Consider the following 23,876-nt stretch of genomic DNA (forward strand, 5'->3'; position numbering starts at 1 on the left):
CAACTTCTTTAGCCACTGGTATTCAAACGCTTCACACTCAAATTCGGATGGATCCGAGCATGCTCGAGGTTCGCTCATCTCTACCGACCGACTGGCTATCTATTAGATAGAGTCTACCAAGTCTGCCAAAATAGTTTTGCTACAAGCTCATTGTGATAGCTAATAGGACAGCCATATCTACAAAGTCAATAAGAATTAACATCCCTATACACCTTATAATTTTGTCGGCCGTACCGACCAAGGTGTATGAGGCTCTTGCAAACAACCATCGACAGATGATGTCGGTGATGATGGGGGTCATCTGGGAGGGATAAGCTGTAGCCAGAGCTCTCTAGCTGTGGCTTAACCATCACCTTACCATAGAGAACATAGAAATGCTCGGCCGTGACGAACATTTCTGTGTATGGGAGGACAGGAGCCCGTTGGGAAAGATAACAGACGGCTGATCATTTATTGAAGGTGTACGGTCAGCTCTCTGCAGTCATATGAGAATAATGCATTATAGAAAACATATTACAAAACTAATCATTTATTAACTATAGATGTTACCCTAATGCACTTTATTACGTGTGCAGTATAGTCTATATGCCTGGAGCTCACACATAATACAGCTACAACCAGCCATGCCTACATCTTTCTATGAAATGGAAATAAGCTTGATATGCTGCAATTTGGAATTCTGGTAAAAAAACAAGTTATTTTTTCTTCAGTGATCCGTGCCTGTCTGGAGTTTTCCTTCCTCTAGCTTAACAGCGGTAGGGAAAAACAAGACTAATGTTAAACAATATGAAGTCAGGTTGTACTGTCGGGGCAGAATTTTCACACCGTTAATGTCTTCGGAGCTTGACGCTCTGATATATAATCACTAGAAGAGCAGCCGGGTGGGATGCTACCAGCATCCTGTCTACAGTTCTGAACTGAAAATTGCTATAAAATGCTCCTATACACTGGTCCTTTGCCAGACATAATAATGGAGAATGTATTGCCCATTAAATTCTACATGTCGCAATGTTCTTTCTTGTGCCAGAGCCAATGACGGGGAGTAATGGTAGGAAACTTTGTATAGTATCTTATAATAAATGTGACTGTCGCTCAGTGTGTAATGATGACAATTATTCTGCAGTAATTATCATTACCTTTGACCATAACACCACTGTATTGTGCATTATAATAGCTACTGAAACTTACACTATCTGTGTGAACCATGCTGTGCAATCTAATAAGAGCCAGGCAGCAGCACACTGCATATTACTGTATATGACATGTATTCCTAAGTACAGGGATAACATAATGAACATTATGTTCAGCAAGAGGGTGCTGAATCTCCTATGAAGCCGAAGCCTTTAAAAGGTTGAACAGTTGAGCTGCAGTAACTAGGCCCGGCCACTAAAAGGTGAATAGAGACGCCAGCTTGCGGCCCCATTCACTGTGTAGTCGGGGCGTTGAACAGTTGATTGGTGGGGGTGCTGGGTGTTAACACCCTGTCGAACACCCAGTGGATAGCTCATCAATCTGTTTTGCCTGGAAAACTCCTTTAAATAAAACCCAAAGACATATAGCTTACTAGTAAAGTGTTATCACTAATTCTACGGGTTATACCATGCTTTTACTTGTCTCACACCTTGCAGACAGATGTGTAGTCCTTTTTAATTATTATTTTATATCAAGCCATGTCCATGATTGATATCACGCCTACAACACCATTTTTGGGGGCGACATTTAGGGAAGAATGAGTTGTGTTTACAGCATGCTGCCTTATGCTAAGCAATGCCACAGGCAGAGGAGCAGAAAGCGAAAAGGTATAGCACCTACTGCACACTGATTTGCTCTGTAGAGGAGGTAGGTGGGCGAAGAAAATCTAAGGGAAAGAAACGCATTTTGGGAAACATACCACTGAGCAACTGCTCAACCAGAAAATGTAGTGATTATTTGAAATAGGAAGAAATGCACTGTGATCCCAAGATACAGCCTGGAGGAGTGCGTGGCAGTGCACGCCACTCCCCAGCCAGTAACATTTAACTTGCTCCATAGTCGCAGCAAGTCTTCAGAGTGATCAGTCAGCTTCGACGTGTCTGATAACAAAGAAAGAAGTGTAAAGCTTCAAAATTATCCATGGATCATACATGGTCTTTTGGGACTGTTCAGGAGTAATTTTTTCTGTTCTATAGCGCTGGATTTTCCAGGTTGAGACAGACTATTATTCTATTATTAAAGGGGTTGGTCACTTTATAGTATAATAGTTCAGTGTACAGTATAAGTAACTCTACTCAGTGTATGTTCTGACAGTGGCTCCCTGTGTACCTCATAGAGCTAAAATCAGACTCCCCTCCTCCAGACTGGGCTGTCCTGCTCTGTGGTGAGTCTGTCCATAAGACCGCCAACATGGAGGGGCATATGACCATGCCTGGCCCCCCAGTGTCCACCAGTGGGCCTGTATATTTCTATAGAGGACACTGGGAGGCAGGCCATGGTCACATGCTCCTCCAGGTCGGCCATCTTATGGACAGACTCACCACAGAGCAGGGCAGCCCAGTCTGAAGGAGGGGAATCTGATTTTAGCTCTGAGTAACACAGTGAGCTGCTCTCAGTAAATAATGTGAATACACTTACTTATACTACACACAAAACAATGTTACTAAAAAGTGGCCGCCCCCTTTAAGCAAAAGTATACTAAAAAATGTATGTGCTACAATGCACAATGGTCAACAAAAAAGTTACAGAAGTGCTGACACTACCTAAACCCAAAACACGGTTAGATTGCAGTCATGAAAACTTGTAATCCACTGTTTGTAGGTGAAGATAACCTCATCCCGGATGTGTATGAATAAAGCAGATTTAGCCGTGCTTTTGCACAAAGCAGGTTATTCATGAACAACAGGCAAAGCAGACTTGCAGAATAGTCTTTTGGCAAGAACATTGTGATTTGACTGCCATTTGTGCAATGTGTAGACTGTTTGTACAGATATGTAGACTGTTTGTTCAGCGCTCTGCAGGATTTCGGATTTATGTTGGGAGCGCACATATGGTAGCAGGTAAAATATCACTTCAGCATTATTCTTTTTACTCTACATTTTACTGTATATTCCAGTTTTTAAACATATGTGAAGCCACACATTTTACAGATCTGATTCCTCGTGCAGATCCATGAGTTAAACTTGTTGCAGAAGTAGAAGATAGGAAAGAAAGACACAACCAATACTCTGTTATTATGCAACAAAGTATATTCATATCTATATAGAGGGCAATGTTCTGAGCCTCGGTCATATCTGAGAATGACAGAAACTAAATAGGAACCTGAATGACTTCACTATACATTAGTGGGATCCATCAGAGAAGTCTATAATAGAGATGAGTGAATTTACAGTAAGTTTGGGTTCCCACCAAGATGATCGCTTGGCATTTGACTTCCGAAGCCAAGAAAAGATAGATGCAGTCCCCATGGCTGCATCCATCTTCTTCGGGCTCTGCAATTCAAACGCCAAGCAATAGGGTTTGTGGGAACCCAAACTGTAAGTTCACTTATTTATAGTCTGTAGCATGTGAATAAGCTTATCTGCTACTCTAATCCACTGCAAATTTTCCCTACTCAGGTAACTCCTAGAGCGATTCCGTCCCACAGGATTTACCCTAAGTCTACCTATGGAATTAGGGCCACAACTAAAGTGCTGCACTATATAGTGAGTCTAAATAATAATCCCATTGATTTCAAGAGGATTATACAGTAGATGATTATAAGTCCCTGGTCACAATTTGACTCATTATTTATCTCCATTGGTTGCACGGGTTGCTTAACCTCCTAAGGTAGGAGCCAATTTTCGTTTTTGCGTTTTTTCCTCCTTGTGTTTAAAAGGCCATAGCACTTGCATTTTTCCACCTAGAAACCCACATGAGCCCTTATTTTTTGCGTCAATAATTGTACTTTGCAATGACAGGCTGAATTTTTGCATAAATTATACTGCGAAACCAGGAAAAAAAATCAATGTGTGGTGAAATTGAACAAAAAAACGCATTTCTTTTATTTGGGGGGTATTTGTTTTTACCCCATTCGCCCTGGGGTTCCTCAAGTCGTTACGATTACAACGATATATAACATGTATAACTTTGCTTTTATCTGATGGCTTGTAAAAAATTCAAACCATTGTTAACAAATATATGTTCCTTAAAATCGCTCTATTCCCAGGCTTATAACGCTTTTATCCTTTGGTCTATGTGTTAGGTGTCATTTTTTGCGCCATGATGTGTTCTTTCTATCGGTACCTTGATTGCGCATATACGACTTTTTGATCGCTTTTTATTACATTTTTTCTGGATTTGATGCAACCAAAAATGCGCAACTTTGCACTTTGGGATTTTTTTGCGCTTACGCCATTTACCATGCGAGATCAGGAATGTAATTAATTAATAGTTCGGGCGATTACGCATGTGGCGATAGCAAACATGTTTATTTATTTACTTTTATTTCAAACATGGGAAAAGGGGGGTGAGTCAAACTTTTATTAGTGGAGGGAATTTTTACAAATAACACTTTTTTTTTTTTTACACTTATACTAGAAGCCCCCCTGGGGTTAGGGTTATTCCCCCTGGGGGACTTCTAGTATAAGTATACTGATCTCTCATTGAGATCTTTGCTGTATACTTATACAGCAAAGATCAATGAGATCGGCACTCGTTTGCTTTCGGCTGCTGCAGCCGAAAGCGTCCGAGCGCCGAGTCGGGATTAGCGCCATTTTGGCGAAGACCCCGGCAGGTAAAGGATGTGTGGATCGCTCCTCCGGGACAACGGAGGCAATACAATACTTTAATAAAAATTTTCATTGGACTTCTCTTTTAAGACCTTGCTTCCAACAGGAATTATAATTGTAGTGTCACCGTTACAATGATCACAATTCCCAACCAAATGTTACCATGTAGTTCTCGCTTGAAATGAGAAACTTAGAGCATTTAGCATTCATAAGATAGAGATGAAAATGTCCAAGTTTAAACCATATTATGGTGCGTTTAAACGAAACGATAATTGACCCGATCGTACGATTAACGATGTCGGAGTAACGATTTTTTTTTCATAACGATCAGGGTTTTTTACGGTACGATATATCGTACGGAAAATTCGTTTTGCGATCGTTTAAGCCTATCTCACACATTGGTTAAATCGGCTAAGGACTGTTCACACGGAGCGATTTGCGAAATTTTTGCGAACGACGATTTGATAACATGTTGAAAGATCAAAATGAGCGATGTATCGTTCGTCGTTTCATCGTTCGCTGCGTTTACACGTACGATTATCGTTCGAATTCAATCGTTATCGCGCAAATTCGCACGATAATAGTTACGTGTAAACGCACCAATAAGCAGTGTTTCCCAACTCCAGAACAACCAACAGGCCAGGATTTGAGGATATTCCATACAAAAAAAACCTGGGATACTACCTGATGCACACAGTATAATTATATCACCTGTGAAATACTAAGAATGTCATCAAAACATGACCTGTGGGTGGTCTTTTAGCACTGGAGTTGGGGGGCACTGATATAAAGAGAGCTTTTCTGTAACTACTTTTTATTTTTCTACCACTAATTTTATTGAATACACAACTAGTTTTCCCAAAGGTTCGATAAGACTGCCGGGTGTTTCTTCTGCACACAGATTGCTAGCGGAACTCACTAAACGGAAAATGAAAATTAAAAAAAAATATATAGATTTCTGGAGGATTTCTCATCCTAGTATTTGAATGTTTTATGCTATTTGTTCAGGACAAGCAAAGCCAGGATAACTGATGTAAAGGGAGTATAGTCTGACATTTGTTGTGCGGGGTATACATTATTTATTGTATTACTGTATTCCCTCTAAAGCTTTTATTGCTAATAATAATTCTTCTTCACAGATACTTTGATGTTTAATGAATCATTCAGTATATAATTTCCAAGAAGGTTCAGATTAGTAGAGGTGCTTATTGGAACAGAATAGCAATGATGTATGTGGGCGTCTTGGCTTCTGACACCTTGATGACAGGATTAGAGCCAAGTAAGGCTTCATTCACACATCTGTAGCGATCTGCAACACACTGACCTATTCATTGAAGAATAGTAATCCGTGCCACAATCTTGAGTCCATACTAGGACCTACCTTTTTTTTTTTGTACAGATCACGGCCCCGTAATCCGTACGGTTGCGTGAACAGGTCCATTCAAATTAACGGGTCTGCAAAACTACAGACATGTGAATGTAGCCTAAGATGATCGTAACATTGCTAAATGTTTTCATGTTCGTATCCAATAGCCCAAACTAACAGCATCATTGGGATATATGATGTTTATACATTGGGTCATTATACCCATAGATGAGCGATAATTAGAGATGAGCTAACTACGAGCATGCTCGAGTCCATCCGAACCCAAACTTTCTGCATTTGATTAGCGGTGGCTGCTGAAGTTGGATAAAGCCCTAAGGATATGTGGAAAACATGGATATAGTCATTGGCTGTATCCATGTTTTCCAGACAACCTTAGAGCTTTATCCAACTTCAGCAGCCACCGCTAATCAAATGCGGAACGATCGGGTTCGGATGGACTCAAGCATGCTCGATTTTCGCTCATCTCTAGCCATAATATAGATGCAAAAAAAATTGTTACGTTATAATTGGCTGAATGAGCACTTTAACAAGTTGTGAAATGGTTGGGGTGATGACAAGGAACTAATAATGCAATAATAAAAAAAGACTAAATACAATGTTGCAAGAATGACTGCTTTTATGGATAACAGTAATAGCCTTGTGCATTGTTCATTGCAAATGGCACCCAGCGTAGCTCCTCTAGGATATATGCAGACTACATAAGAGACTGGCCATTCCGTGACCCGGCCGGGTCACGGAACGGCCAGTCTCTGAAAAGATCATCCTGGCCGGTAGCACAGTACCGGCTGGATGATCTTTACAGACGCAGAGTTCTGAAGTGGGTGCATCTGTGCCCGCCCACATCAGAACTCCCCACAGCACACAATGGAGCGTGCGGCCACAGCCACTCGCTCCACAGTGTGCACTGACAGGGTTTTCTGCGGCCGCTATTCAATGAATAGGGGCCGCAGAAAACTGACATGTCAGCCGTTTGCGGCACCACTAGTGATCCCATAGACAGTAGGGTTTACAGATGAAGTGTTACAGCTTGCCTGGCAACAGAAGAGACAGATCATGTGACCTCTGTCTCAGAAGGGAGGAGTGAAGAGAGAGTGGACCAGACAATGATAATATTCATCAGCTTTAGGATGTAAGTCAGGATGTGCTGCAGACAAACTAACCAAACTAACCAACCAATAGAAACCTATATTATGGGTGGAGATTGAACAGGGTTAAATATTTCTTAAGCGGAGTACTTTTTAACATTGCCATTAGACAGATATTAGCCAAAATAGTAATCTTTGGGCATATGTTTAGCAAGGATTTGTCTATGTACATTTACCTCAACAGTCTCAGCCTAACATATTCTCCATATTAAATTTGAGGTGAAAAAATATATATATATAAAATTGACAATGAGGAGATACCGCAGTAAACCACACTGAATGGTTGTTGCTGAAAAGCTATATATATCTTTCAAGAAAAAGCATATGGTGCTGAGATCCTACAGCTTTAAGACCCTGTTGCCCTTTACTGTGCTTGTGTGACATTTAAGGACACAGAAAACTACAGTTTGATGAGCTTAAGAGTTGCCTTATCCACTTCTTCCATCATATGGATAAACAGTGGACAATGAAGAACTTTGGCAAAACAAGTTTCTTATTTCAAGGTCAAAATTCTGCTGCCACGGCAGGCCCACGCCGCCAGGAAACCCTTAATATAGCTGTATTATTTACAACTCAGGGAACAACAGTTCCTAAATTATTAACACTCCCTCCCACCTGACTTTAAGCAATACCAGATCATCTTATTGCAGCTCCCGTCTCCTTTCTCAAGGTTATTTGTTTAGCCCACCCTGTACATGTAAATGAAAGTGACATTGTCACAATGAAGTCTATGGAAAAATGTCATCTACACGAGAAGCTGCACATGGCGGACACAGCTGCTTACTTAAATTGGTTTCATGACGGGAGTTTAAGGAACGGTGAAATGTAGCTTTACCTACGCAATTCATGAATTCATAAATGTAGGTTCCCCAAGGGTGGGCATACATATTGCTGGCTGCGAAAGGAACACGGCATGAACGGAGGAGTTTGAAAGGAAAAAAAATATTAGGTAATATTAGTCCACCCTAGTGTATACACAACTACTCCTTTACTTAAAACGCTATAGATTATAAAAAGGGACCCAGATGTTTTGTAAGTTACTCCATATAAATTGACGGACGGACAGATCTGACGGACAGTCACTTGAGATATGATGTTATGATAACTATTCAGCCCCGACATCCCGAAGGACTTCACAGCCATCGGGACAATCCTGGCAGTAGTCATGGCAACTTAGGCCTGTCAGGACTTTGCTCCCCTCCAATGGCAATATGGCAGACACGACAGCCTGAGACTCTGCTGACTACTGTAATTAGACGTCAGTATGGTATAAAGAAATGGAGCAGACAGACACAGCTGTTGTGTCACTCACCATCGTCTGCCTGCCCACTCCATTTTGATGTGGTGGGCCAGAAGGTAACCCGTGAGGGGATAGAGGCTGAGAAATATTCATTATGTAAAAAAAAAAAATAAATAATGGTGTGCCCACTCAAGAAATTCAACAGGATGTGCAGGCATCTATCGTGAAGGTAAAAAGGTACTCCTGCGAATTTTTTTTCTTTCAAATACACTGGTTTCAGAAAGTTATACAGATTTGTACTTTATTTCTATTTAAAAATCTCCAGTCTTCCAGTATTTATCAGCTGCTGTATGTCCTGCAGGAAGTGGTGAATTCTTTCCAGTCTGACACAGTGCTCTCTGCTGCCACCACTGTCTGAGACAGGAACTGTCCAGAGCAGGAGAGGTTTTCTATGGGGATTTGTTCCTGCCTCAGCCAGAGATGTCAGCAGAGAGCACTGTGTCAAAATACCACTTCCTGCAGGACATAGAGCAGCTCATAGGTATGGGAAGACTTGAGTTTTTAAATTGAAGTAAATTACAAATTTATATGACTTTCTGAAACCATTTGATTTGAAAGGAAAAGATTTTCACCGGAGTAACCCTTTAACTTCACAGTAGATGCCCACATTATAGATACCTACCCTGGCACCCTCTACCTCTAAGAACATGCCCCTATCAGCCTCACCCCCAAGCAAAACATACAACACATATGACAAATAACTACTGCAATAGCACATCTTTATTTACTACATTAGGCAGAAGGCTACATGTAGAGAAATTCTACTTAAAGGAGCTTAAAGGAGAGGTCCAGCAAAAAGTATCGTATTGCCACCCAAAAGTTTTACAATATTACGGGAAATGCTTATAAAGTGTTTTTTTTCCCCTGCACTTACTACTGCATCAAGGCTTCACTTCCTGGATAACATGGTGATGTTACTTCCTGGATAACATGGTGATGTTACTTCCTGGATAACATGGTGATGTCACTTCCTGGATAACATGGTGATGTCACTTCCTGGATAACATGGTGATGTCACTTCCTGGATAACATGGTGATGTCACAACCCGACTCCCAGAGCTGTGCGGGCTGTGGCTGCTGGAGAGGATGGTGGCAGAGGGATGCTCAGTGTCCCTCCAATGCCCTGTGTCCCTCAGTGTCCCCCTGCCATCATCCTCTCCAGCAGCCACAGCCCGCACAGCCCTGGGAGTCGGGTCGTGACATCACCATGTTATCCAGGAAGTGACATCACCATGTTATCCAGGAAGTGACATCACCATGTTATCCAGGAAGTGAAGCCTTGATGCAGTAGTAAGTACAGGGAAAAAAACACTTAATAGGCACTTCCCATAATAAGTGTATATTGGTAATTTGTATAACTTTTGGGGAGCAATACAATACTTTAATAAAAATTTTCGCCGGACTTCTCCTTTAATGACAAGAAATTAAAGCAATCCTTTACCACACAACACTGACAGTGATCCACAATGGCAAGGAATAGGTGGGACTGCATTATTTAACACAAGTCTCTGCAGTCTGACTGCACTCTACCTCACATCTGTTGTCTGTCTAATTACAATTCAGACGGGAATTTGTTAAATGCAGTACCTATGTTCACTAGCGCCAAGGGAATCGGCTTCTAGCTACAGTGACGTAACCGACAGTGTCTAACAAACATTAAGATAAGATTAAGAACCCGACAAGGAAAGCAACTAACATAAATATAGACCGAGTCATGAACGTCAGCTATTAATAGTAAAGGTCCATATCCCTTGGAAGTATTTTACCTGCATATTCTCCGTTCTTGGCGCAGCCTGTCACAGCTCATAAGCGGAGGTTTGTAGGGAATAGGGGAATGCTAGAGGACACATCACAACTAGGAATTCACAATCCCACTGCTTCTTTCTGGCATACGTAATATGTGTGATAATATAGTTGTCACATTCTGGCAGCGCTTTACTGTTACTACACAGTGACCCAAAAAGATTTTGGATGATAGATGACTGTAATAAGAAATGAGTTGTTTAGCAAAATATCACTTTAAAGCAGGGATGGGGAACCTTTGGCCCTCCAGCTGATGCAAAACTACAATTCCCATCATGCCTGGACAGGCAAAGCCGAAGGCTTTGGCTGTCCAGGCATGATGGAAATTGTAGTTTTGCACCAGCTGATGGGCAAAAGGTTCCCCACCCCTGCTTTAAAGCGACTATATACCCACAATCTGTCCCCCCCCCCCCTCCAAACTACTTGTACCTTCAGATAGCTGCTTTTAACTCAAGATCTGTCCTAGAACATTTTCTCCTGTCTGAACATTGCACAGGTGCCTTAACGATCCAGCCCATGTGCCGTGCTGACACAGGTGATGAATAGTAGAAAATCTGCCTGGAGCATTTCTAATGGTGAAGAGGGTGGGGAGGAGGGTGGTGCAAAGTTAGCGCACAGACACTCTAGGCCACGGCCGTTTGGCACAGGGCTGCCAGTTTAAAAGTTGTTTTTTAGGACAATCACTGCATCACCTGCCGAATGGACCCCAGGACAGATCTTGGATTAAAAGCAGCTATCCGAAGGTACAAGTGGTTTGGGGGGGTCAGATTGTGGGTACAGAGTCGCTTTAAAGGGAAGCTTCTAACCTTCTAATATGTCCCTATATTGAACAGGGGGATGAGGATGAAGAGAAGCTTCTTATTTTTATCCTCTGTGCTATTTTCAGGATATTAGCAGTTTATTTTATAAGCATTTTAGGTATTTTGGTGCATTGGGGGAGGGGGATGCTAGCACCCTCAGAGCTGCGATCCACCCCAGCCCACCCGCCCCTTCTAACTAGTATTCATTAGGAGGGACGAGCTGGCCGAGGCAGATTGGTGCACTAAGAGCGGTAGCAGCATCGCCCCCAGTGCACTAAAAGGCCTAACTAGCTTATAAAATAAACTGCTAATATCCTGTAAAGAAACTTACCTTCATCCTCAGTGCCCATGCGTTATAGGGACAAGTCAGCAGGTTAGATGCTTCTAACTTGCTGATAGTTTCCCTTTAAAGGGGTACTTCAGGGGCGGGGGAAACAAATCAACTGGTGTCACAAAGTTATAAAGATTTGTAAATTACTTCCAATAAAAAAATCTTAAGTCTTTCAGTACTTATCAGCTGCTGTATGTCCTGCAGGAAGTGGTATTTTCTTTCCAGTCTGACACAGTGGTCTTTGCTGCCACCTCTGTCCGAGGCAGGAACTGTCCATAGCAGCAGCAAATCCCCATAGAAAACCTCTCCTGCTCTGGACAGTTCCTGTCACCAGCAGAGGTGGAAGCAGAATACAGGGGGAAAAAAAGTACAATACAGTACATATACTAATATATAGATAGATGTTTTGGGGGTTTTTTCCCCCGCCAGTACACCACTTTTATTATGGATGTTATCTTGTCATTTGCTGCTCTGTCCTACTCATATTATGAGTTTGTATAGGGTCACAATGTGCCATATCAGGATCAGTGTATTGGTTTATGGTCATCTATTTAAAGTGTTTGTAGATGTATTGTGACTTGTGGTGTGTTAATAAAGGACAACATTTTTGATCTTTGATATTGAGAGGGGCAGTTCCTTTAAACTTGCTCCCCTAGCTTTTTTTCAGTACTGTCCAGAGCAGAGGTTGTCTATGGGGATTTTTGTCAGTTTTTGAGCATATGGGCTAGAACTCTGCTTTTATTTGTGGCAGCTGCTAGGTTATTTGATTTCAGAGGTGCCAACAAAGAGCAGCGTGTCAGACTGAAAAGAATACACCACTTCCTGCAAGACATACAGCAGCTGATAAGTACTGGAAAGAGATAATTACTTGTTTGCTAGAAGAAATGTACAAATCTGTATAACTTTCTGAGACTGGTTTAGTAAAAAAAAACTACTTTTTAGCCCTTTAATAGCCAGAGACCTTAGAGACATGTTACAATAATTATACAGGACTGAAATTACTTCATTTTCTAAGCCTATTACGCTAAACTTACAGAAGAAATTGTCCTGCACTTCCAACAATAGGATCCTTCAATGGTTAAACCAAGAATATTAAAAGCAAATACATTTTCCTGGTTCAAGAGCAAAAAACACCTTGAAGTAGTTCATGAGATCTCTAGTAATGCTGCATTGAACATATGAAGGTCTAATGAAAGGGTATTGAGCGATTATAATTATTATATTATATAATAATATTGTGTTGGGCTTTCCTGTACAGATCAGTAACATAAATGGTCACTAGTCCTTCTATAAACGAATATAAGAAGATTTGTCTCTATTATAGACTGTTATTACTCCATTTCCTTCCCTTATTCTACTGCTAAAAATTTATCCTGAGACATAAGAGGGAGTATCAGTTCACTGAGGGATAGGATTAGGCACTGCCTATAGTAGTCTATAGAGATGGGGGGCGAGGTTGGTGCAGAGTGAAAAGAGTAAGAGAAAGACACCCAAAAAAAGGAGGTGCTGCTCCTCCCAGTGTTATTCACAGCTAACACTGCTCAGTACAGCTCTATAATGTTCTCCACTGCTAGTGTGAGTGTGCTAAAGAGATATAATACAGCAGAATCTCCTCTTCTATTTGTTTTGTACATGGGAATAATATAGCAGCTAGTCTTCACTCACTGGCTCAGGGGTAAATGAAAATTAGATACGGAGCCTGCAGAAAGGACAATCCCTTTAAAGGGAACCTGCCACTAAGACAATGCTATCTAACCTGTTGCCATCATGTTATAGAGCAGGAAGAACTAAGCACATTGATATATAACTTTGTGGGAAAAGATTCTGTACAACTTGTATAATGTTAATTGAAATCCCTGCTCATTCTGTGTTATGGAGTCCAGTGGGCGGTGTCACTCAATGAACCGGACTCTTAAGCATGGAAACATCAGAGATTTCAATTAATAAATTACAAGTTATACTGAATTTTTTTCCCATAAAGATATATATCAATCCGCTCAGCTCCTTCTGCTCTATAACATGATGCTGATAGCTTAGGTGGCATTTTCATGGTGAGTGGTTCACTATAAGCATGAAAACAACACTCCTCTGGCTGTTTTTAAACCATTCACTCTCATTTACCCATTTATCAATACCAGCAACTGTACCGAGACTAGACCTGACTGCATATCTTGCATAGTAAAGAAGTCGTAGGAAAAAACACACATGAAGAAGGCAAACATTGAAGAAAATAATCAAGTCCTGGCCTCCGTTTCTTGCCAGCAACGGCCACTCAGACTTAATGATGCCATGAACTGACGGATGTACTGGGAATGCTTGCGCTGCCTCCTGGGGCCAAATAATTAAATTCAAATTGAAATTTAATTTAACATCATTAGCCTCTGATTTTTTAAGTCACATCATCTTGTGAATGTAATTTTCCATCATAAGCGAACCGATACCTAGTGTTCAAAACTAGCTCTTCTATGGCTCGACATGCTGATACACAGAGAAATACAGTTCACAAAATGTAAAACACAAATTAAATAATCAGCGGCATAAAAGTAAAGAGGGTTCAGCCAACGAGCTCACAATGGAGGAAAGCTTCCCGATACTGAATGGCTTCTAATAGCATCTGTATTGTGTCACATAACAGAGAGGCTTGTAAAGAAATATTATAAACATTTTATCGTCTATTTGTACTATTATGTGTGAGCCCACTGACATGTACCTAAATAGAAGAAGGCGGCTTAAAAGAGATGGCCATATTTAAAGTGTATATTTAGTTTCATAGGATTTTTCTAAACCTGCCTGGTTTTGTTAATTAACCCTGTAGAGTGATGACAAGGTGATTTTACTGCTGTCATTGGGCCCCTGAGAGCCCCATCCATGGTACACAGCTATCTCTCATTGTCTTCATTCCAGGGGGCAGGACAACAGCTGAGCGGTTTGGAAGTACAAAGGTACATGCTCCCCTACTTCTTTAGCCAATCGCAGCACATCACAAAGCATTAGATCACACACTCTTCTCTGCTATGCCATGACATGACATAGTGCAGGAGAAAACGCTAAGGCTTGAACAGGATGGCATTGTGGTGGGCCAATGATTTAGGGCGCGTTCACACTACAGAATCCGGAAGGATCACCCGCCACTTGCGCCCATGTGCATTCTATGGTCAGACGGACTACGCCATCCGCCAAAACAATTGACATGAATTCTTTGGGCAGACAGCAGAATCTGCCCAACAATAGAATGGAGTCAATGGCATGGGTGTAGATGCGCACGGGGGCGAGCGACGGAATACTCGGATTTCTCAGTGCAACCTACTAGATGGCAGGTTAGAAAAGGGGTTACTGATGCACTAGGTTTGCAAGATGCTATGTGAGCAGAAAGGAAAGAAAAAAACAGCAGCAGCAGGAAAATAGCGAGACGGGGTTACACCAAGCACTGGGCTTTTACTGTTGCTGTTGAGAACAGAAAGGAAAGGGGAATTACATGGTAGAACTGTGGACATACAGCAGTAGGTACACATTGGACATTTGCTCTGTGCTTTATAGGTGGACAAAGCTTAAAGGAAAAATCAAGGTGCTTTGCTAAAAAAAAAAAAAAGTTCCAAACAACACAAACCTATGTTCCCCCTTGACACTCTTCATGTAGTTTTACAGTAATTCTTCCCCTCTGGTGCAATATTAAACCCGTTCCATCTCTCTTGCGCCATCTCTCCATCTATCAGACTACATTTCCCAGAGGTGCACACTCAGAACATCCTGTTTCTACCACTCCCATAACACCCCCTCCTGTCTATGTTCTACCCCTCTCCACCCATGCCACACCCCTTTGTTCAGTTCCTGGATGTCAATCAACATCCAGTGTAGTAATACACAGTAATACATGATATATGAACATCCAAATAACTTTAAAAGTATAAATGGAAAGGTTTTCCTATCCAGAGTTACCCTTTAAAAGAAAGCCTTGATTTACCTTTTAAGAACAGTGTGGATCATCTGGAGCAGACAGACTGGCTCACAGATTTTAGGTAGACAGCCCTCACTTTCCCAGGCTCCCTCCTGTACAGAGCACATGGTAAACCCCATACCCATTTTCTGTCATTTGTTGTCATGTAGCTGTTTCTACAGACCGATAATCCCTAACAGGCAGTGGGCAGTCGACTGTAGAGAAAAGAAATACCTAGTGACCAAGAGATAAGAGCTTTCTTTCTGGGGTAAGGAGTCATTTTACAAATAAGTTAGGAATCAAATTGGCTATCAAATGGAAGTACAGTGGTCCGGCACAGTGTGATAATAACATTACATTCTGCAGAAAGTCTTATGTTTTAGCACAGATAAATGCTACCAAGTGCTCAGTATCCACCTGGGAAAGGCTTTTAGTAAAATTTGAGAAGTTCTCCACGTATTACACCGAAACACGAGGATTCAAATTATGCTTTTTCTGCCATTTTAATACAATAGTTTTATTTTGCCACTTTAAAATGTGTCTCCGTCTCGCAGAAATAGGATGTGTTTCTGAACGCAATTTTCTATTAGTGCAAGTTCCAAAAAAGATTTTGCTTCTGCAAAAAGTAAAAACTGAGGAAGTGCCATGGTTGTGATTCTTCCTTGCTTCACATTTGATCATAAGACCCCGTTCACACTATGGAAACAGCGCCGAGATAGGCCAAATCCTGTCTTCTATCTGTTTGAATGGGAGGGCTCGTACGCCTCCGTTCTTCGCTCAAAGAATTAACAAGTTAATTCTTTGAGCAGAGAGGCAGAGAGAACGGAGGTTCCGCACAGAACCTCTGCGCCAATTCTGTAGTGTGAATAGGCCCTTACACTATTATAGGTGCCCCTCAACTAAAGCTATATAGTGCTATATGAGCTATAAGTTTCAAGCCTGAATCATGAGAGGAAAAAATTATTTTCAAAAGTTTGTTTAGAAATCCAATTTCTGCTCAATGCAGAAACGAGGCAGAAAGAGCGGCGGGATTGGAGCTTAATTTAAGAGGAATCTGGTGCCGAATGTGGCAAACTTGGAGTGGAAATACAAAGCCTCATTGACTCTAATGGGACGTATCTTTGCAGATCCCACCTCAAGTAAAAAAAAAACATTAATTCTTCCATCAGAATTCGGATCAGCGTCAGAAATTTACATGTGGAAATTACTACGTGAATATGGTTGCAGGAATCCAATTAAAATCAACGGGAGTCTGATTCCAGGTGGAATTCATGTTGGAGGCGGAATAAGCTTCTAAATCAGTGTGGAATTATTCAGTGTGAACATACTCTTAGAGAACCTGTAGTAGTTTTATCCCTGGCAAGCCATCGGATCAGTAAACTACTACAATTGTCTGTAATTTGCATCTCCTTTACAAGATTTAGGCTTCTGCACACCTATATCAGGCTACAGCGTATAAGGTCAAACATCAAAAAAAGAGAAAAAATACAAGACCAAAATTTACAGAAAATAATGTCTTTTATTTAAATATATTGCAAAAGAATAAATTTCACTAAAATACATATAGTAAGAGCTAGAAGCTAATACATATCACCATACATAATAAGACAAACCCTTTTGAATAAATAAGTGCTAGCTGGTAATCTACATTCATATGTACTGGGCACTGGGCATATAACAGGCAGAATAGTAAATTCACAGTTGAAAATCAAGAAATAAATACCATCAAAGAGATATTGCACATTACCCACACATGTCCTTAGTGCATAAGTCCACCTCACCCCTCACCCGACGTGCGTTTTGCATGTTGCTTTATCGAGGGGAGATTTAGGCTTCTATTAATGTAGTCAAGAGAAATCAAACTTTGGATATTTCTTATTTTTAGTTGCATCAAGGTCGCAAAGGTCGGTAATCCTTAAAGGAGAAGTCTGGCCATTTTTATAAGCTGGCAGGAGCAAATTTGATAACGAGTAGGGACGTACATCTCCCCATTCTCACAGTGAGTGGTGGGACTGGTCTCGGGAACCCAGCCGGAAGGCATTTTAATCACGTGATTACGTTACGACTCTGGAGAAAATGCCTGTCCTGATTGATGGACTGGCCGCTCAGCTAATCAGTGAGTGGAGCGGCGTCCCACCCCAGTCACTGACTGGCTGAGCAGGCAGTCCATCAGCCCAGTCGTAACGTGTGCAGCAGCGAGATCCTGAAGCCAACAAGGGTCCCAAGGCCGGTCCCGCCGCTCATCACGGGCACAGGGAGAGTTAAAGGGGTTATCCAACGCTACAAAAACATGGCCACTTTTCCCCCTACTGTTGTCTCCAGTTCAGGTGCAGTTTGCAATTAAGCTCCATTTACTTCAATGGAACTGAGTTTCAAAACCCCACCCAAACTGGAGACAACAGTAGGGGGAAAGTGGCCATGTTTTTGTAGAGCTGGATAACCCCTTTAAGTTCTTATCCTTTATCAAATCCCACCCCCCCCTTGCTGGATTTAAAAAATGGCCAAACTTCTTAATATTTTTAAATCTCATCTACTATGAACGGGAGATATATAATATATGACTGCTGAGGGAAAAGCTCCAGGACCCAAGTCTTCACAAACCTTCATAGTGACATACCTACATGTCTGGCTGTGTCTGGTACTGCAGCTCAACCCATTTAAGGGTTGCTTATCATTGAATGTCCCTGGGCTGGACCTCCCAGAATAATGCATTGATGGCCTATAATAAGGATACGACTGTAATGTAAAATCCCAGATAAAAAATACACAACATGAATTGCTCCTTATGCAGCTCTCTAATACATATGTATCTTCTAATCAGAGGCGGTCAAAGAATACTCTGTATATTGCAGACCAGAAAGCTGAAGTCATCTTTACATCATCTATTGACAGATGTAATAGGGTTATTTGGAAACACGACTATTTGTGGCAAGGTAAAGTGTTTAACCGAGTGCTACCCTTAAATACACCCCACTGACACCCCTGTGCAGCAGCAGGGCATACTAACCTCCAATAGAGTCTAATGATAGGTAGAAAGAGAATAAACAAAGTACATAGAAAAGAGGTGGCTGAATGGTTTCTAAAAGCTGACTGTCAATGCATCTGACAGCTGGGAAGCACTTAGCATTGTTAGAGCTGAAGAGTGGAGGGAAAGCAAGAAGGCTATGACAAAACTAACACAAGTACCTTCATAATAAAGCAGCTATCAAATTCATTGTGAGAAAAGGGGGGGAGGAAAAGTAATTCCATATAACATTAATCTTAGCCCAGATTACAAAATGACACTTCAAACTCTAATCTAAATAAGAAACGTGCGTATCCTCGAAGCAAGGTCGCAGCTCGACAAGTGGATTATTTTTCTGGTTGCGAGAAAAGACAGGTTTTTATAGTAGAGAATGGTATTGACATTGCTGCCGTTTGGTAACCCTATTACTATGTTGTGACCTGGTAAGCTGGTCTCCCTCACTGTAAGGCTTTCATGCTCTCTAATACAGGTCAACCTTGCCTTGTCATAGAACGTCCAATCTAGCATACACAGAGCTGGAGAATGGGGAATGACATACGTTAGCCTCAGGCAAGCGGCTGCCCAACTAACCCTATAAGACAAAGTAATAGAATCCTAAAGCGGGAAGATGAGTCCACATTGTGTCTATATTTAGCATCTGACACAATAGATGGCAATCAAAAGAGACAGCGTGCTCCATGCCAGCTCCCAGAAACAAAAATATCAGTGATATCTATATGGCAGGTAAAGTCGGAAAAAATAGCTACGAAGAGGAAAAAAAAAAAGTGTGCCCTACTTGCAGCTTATGACTGGCAGATTTACAGGATGGCCTTGGACATGGACAGGATAAAGATTAAAGAAGTGTTCCGACTGCTTGTAACAACACTGGACAGATAATAACAAGAAGACCACTTCTCCTCACCTCGTCTTGCTTACATCCTCAGCGCTGTGACGTGTCATACCTAACAAGACTGCAGCAGCAAATCGCTGGCCGTAGAGGTGACGTTTACACTAGCATGTTACCGCTGTGTCCAGCGATCAGCTACAGTGGTCAAAGACAGAGCAGCGCCCGAGGAGTTAAAATATTTTTAAAAATTGTACCTTACCCCTATAGAGACACTCCACTGCCACAGAAAAAGTAACCATGTCTATTATTGCGAATGCGATAGAGGTCAGGGCTTTTTATATTTTCAAGGTTTTTTTATACAGAATGCCAACACCCTTACGTTAATACAGTTGTGTCTGACTGTATATGGGCAGGTTAAAAAAAAAAAAAATAAGGCTCCTATGATCTTAGTAATGAATTTGTCTTCAGTAAGCTCCCCCTAGTGGTTAATTCAGGTAGTCAGAATTTAATTATACAATCCGTTTGGCCTTATTTACTGGCACAAAAAGAGTTTTCTCATGACGCAAAGTAAGTAAAATTTAAGAGATAAGTACAGATGTACTACAGACTCTCCCTTCCGTGATGTATTGTTGCCAACACCTAGCAACTACCATATGGCTCCGACTGAGGAGGCGGCCGATACGCCTGCTTGACCACCCAGCTTCTCTCAGGCCTACTATAACTGTTTGTACTGCCGCCGGTTACATCTCCGAGGCATCTCTAGTCACAATACCATCCATCCAAGTGGACAGATTCGTTTGAATAGCTCAACGACATGAGCATAGCAAGCTTACCCTTGTCTCATTGGCGTCAAAATTTGCATCTCTCTTACAAGACAACATTCGTGCAGAGTCTCGAGATTGTGGCTCGATTTCTTCTGGTTGCAGAGTGTATATCAAACATAACATTTTCTCAAATACTTGTACATTTTAAATGTTGGAATTCAAATAATGCATCAGTTTAGACCTATTTATGTTCACACTAAAGCCTCTTTAATGCAGACATATGGTAACCAGCAAAGAGTACCAATCTGGATGGTATAACACTAGAATGGGTAATATACAGTATCAATTAAAATTAAGAGTAAATGTACAGCTAATCTAATGTTGGAGATTATTCCGGTTTTGAAAAAAGGATAAAAAAAAATCTATAATAACAATAATAATAATAACAATAACAATAATTTATCACCCCAAGACATATAACCTACGAACAGTGTAAGGGCAGGGCCACACAAGGTTTTTGCAGTCTATTTGGAGATAAACAGATGCTACCTGTGTAGCTCCTCAATTTTCAATGAGGTATTGTCTCCAAAAATCCAAATTCTTCAGAGACAACACATCATCCGCTGTTGATCTGTTGACTTCAAGCCCCTACAGCCTACATTACCATCTCCCTCTCATATACATATATATCATTACTAGGATATTTAGGAAATAATTAAATATGTTTACGGCATGCTGCCTTGTGCTGAACACAGCCACAAGCAGAGGAGCAAAAAGTGAATACAGCAGCTCTTGCAGACTTGCTCTGTAAAGAGTCTGCTGTGTAGAGCAATGCTCTGCCGCAGCTCTGGGTGAGGAACTGGCAGGGGTGCTGTGGGAAGGTGGGCGGTAAGCTGGGTGGAAAGGCTGTAATAAACAGCTGAGGAAAAGCAATGCATTCTGGGTATTGTAGTGCTGGGCAACTGCTCAACTAGGAAGCACAGTGATTATGTGACATACTGTACAAAAAGATCTGTGGTTTTAGAACTGGGGCAGGTAGGTAAGCAATTCTATATGCTTTTGCAGCATTTTATTTTTTAACTTAATGTCAGAGTACCCCTTTAAAACAACAAATGTAGAGTCCTTTTATAGATATATTGATAAGAAGCTCAGATCAGTACATCATAGATATAAGAAGTAAAAGCACTGTAGTGGGACTCCAGGATTTTAGTATGGTAGCATTGTGTAGCAGTGTTCCTGAACCTTGGTACAGTGCAGCAATAATGGCTTTCATGACCCCACAAGGTGTAGACTGATGGTATCCAAATACACAGAAAATATTATTTCCGAAAAAAGTCACTGACACAATGACTCCTGTTCTGCCAAACCACAATAGACTGTTGCTTCTCTATTTTGTAGCCATCAAGGGATTATCTGTTTCTTAACAGAAACAAAGAATATTTCTTTTTTTAAAAATCCACCTTTTCAGCTCAAAAATCCCTTTGGACACATGGCAAGCAATCAGGTAAATGCCAGCTTCTGCCTACGCATTGTCAGAAACATTCCAACCAAAAATTCACTGTGTTTTCAAAAAACAATGCCTATCCGCACAACATAAACCCTTCCTGACCTTCCGCTTCTGACGGGAGCCAGTAAGGACATATATGGGAAAATATATCAGGTGTTATTGGAAGGATACTCGGATTTATAAAGAGTGGTGTGTGCACTAACCTGCAGAGCTTAGGAGGACGCTGTAATCTGTCCCGCGCTGCAGCACTTCGCTTTCTGCCTCTTTTTCTGCCGCTTCGTATCGGTCCCAGTTGGAAAGGATTTTCCTCCTGGAGAACTCAGATGATTGCTCCTCGTTTTCTTGGTGCTCAGCGACATCATTTCCTTCCTTTTAAAAGAAGAAAGGGTTAAATCAGCAGGTTTACAGGTACGTGCCAGAAGTAGCTGATCAATTATCTAGGCATCAAAGTAGAAGACAGGATGAATGGTCAGGTACGCTTATACCTCCACCCCTCTAATATACAACGCAACAGCACTAAATGCTAAGTGTTCTCAAGCAGTGTTCCTCAACCAAAAGCTCAGGAGTCACATTATGTACTAGAACTTGATGCCAGAGTCAATACTCTATACATGGCTGAGAACACCAGGGTAAGAGCCGTACCGTATCGTCATCGTTCACATTCACGACTGTTTAGCAGCTGATTTCCTTTCTGGAGTTCTCGCCATGTGTAAGGGCCCTATTACAAAGGACTATTATTGTGCGAAAAATCGTTAAATCGTTCACATTTAAGCGATAGTCGTTCTGTGTAATTGCAGGCAACGATCGAAAATCGTATTTCGTTGATATGGATCTGAACCTAAAATTATCGTTAATCGTTCGCTGTAATTCCACGTGCGCTCAAGTTCCACATTTGTTCACTAATCGTTCAGTGTAATCACACATTGTCCATTGTTTTTCTGGGATCAGAAGTAATAAACGATCATAGTAACAATCGCAATAACGATCATAGTAGCAATCGTAACTAACGATTATCGCTCTGTGTAATATGGTGAACGATTTCAGGTTAACGATAAACAATTTCGTTTGCGATCGTTTATCGTTAGTCGTTAAAAATCGCTCAGTGTAATAGGACCCTAATTGATTTATCTGACAGATTTTTGAAGCCAAAACCAGGACCAGACTATAAACAGAGAACAGGTCATAAAGGAAAGATTGAGATTTCTCCACTTTCATTCCTGGCTTTGGCTTCCAAAATTGGTCAGATAAATCTCTCTGTGTAAACACACCACTAGGGTCCATTTACACAGAAAGATTATCTGACAGATTATCTGCCAAAGATTTGAAGCCAAAGCCAGGAATTGATCTGAAAAGAGGAGGAATCTCAGGCTTTCCTTTATGACCTGTTCCCTGTTTATAGTTGGTCTCTGGCTTTGGCTTCAAATCTTTGGCAAATAATCTGTGTAAATGGACCCTTAGGCTATGTTCACACACTAATTTTATTTATATATATATATATATATATATATATATATATATATATATATATATATATATATATATATATACATATACATACACACACACACACACACACACACATACATACATACACACACACTGTTACCTTGGTTCTCAAACTGCTTGGAACTCAAACTGTATTTTTTAAGAAAAGTTTGCTTTAGTTCTTAAACTCTTGCTCGGTTCATAAACACTTTTCAGGCCCCCAGTCTTGAAGTACTTAGTATCTGAATGTTTTTGCGAGCGTGGATGATGGGTTGTACCTGGTGAGTTTAGCTCTGGTGAGGCTTCTCATCCTGTACAGTACTGTATAAGATTGCTGTAGTGCATATACAGTACAGTAGTAGTACACACAGCACACCACAATCTCCCATCTATTACAGTGCTTGGATGGGGGGGCCACTATACAGTAAAGGATGAGTGAGGGGTTGTTGACTGCTGTACTATAATTGCTGATTTTGTTGAATGTTTCTTGTGTATAATGTCCTGTACAGTATAGTGCTGCTCTGTAATGTACTGTAGTGATAGTTATACTGGGCACTTTTCAATGTAATATACGGGTACTGTAGATAATTATTGGTGGGTGCTGGAACCAATTAAGCACATATACATTATTTCCTATGGGTCGGTTCTCAAACTGCCTTCAGGAACCAATTAAGTTTGAGAACTGAGGCACCACTGTATATACACACACACACATACATACATACATACATACATATATATATATATATATATATATATATACATACACATACACACAGTGGTGCCTCGGATTACTAACATAATTTGTTCCGGGACCGTGCTTGTAA

At 41.0% G+C, this 23,876-nt stretch overlaps 2 protein-coding genes across 6 annotated transcripts in view; one reads left to right on the plus strand and one right to left on the minus strand.

Moving 5' to 3' along the window:
• AVEN (apoptosis and caspase activation inhibitor) overlaps positions 1-23,876 on the minus strand; it is a 350,669-nt gene that overhangs the window by 285,808 nt on the left and 40,985 nt on the right. For all 3 annotated transcript variants that reach the window (XM_069950190.1, XM_069950191.1, XM_069950189.1), the window contains one exon: positions 21,768-21,933. In XM_069950190.1, the coding sequence (XP_069806291.1) occupies positions 21,768-21,933 (166 nt within the window). The remainder of the gene's footprint in view (positions 1-21,767; positions 21,934-23,876) is intronic.
• The window catches only part of CHRM5 (cholinergic receptor muscarinic 5), a 134,177-nt gene that overhangs the window by 65,334 nt on the left and 44,967 nt on the right, over positions 1-23,876 (plus strand). The window lies entirely within an intron of this gene.

This window comes from Dendropsophus ebraccatus, chromosome 13 (assembly GCF_027789765.1).
Source record: "Dendropsophus ebraccatus isolate aDenEbr1 chromosome 13, aDenEbr1.pat, whole genome shotgun sequence".
Classification (NCBI taxonomy): Eukaryota; Metazoa; Chordata; class Amphibia; order Anura; family Hylidae; genus Dendropsophus; species Dendropsophus ebraccatus.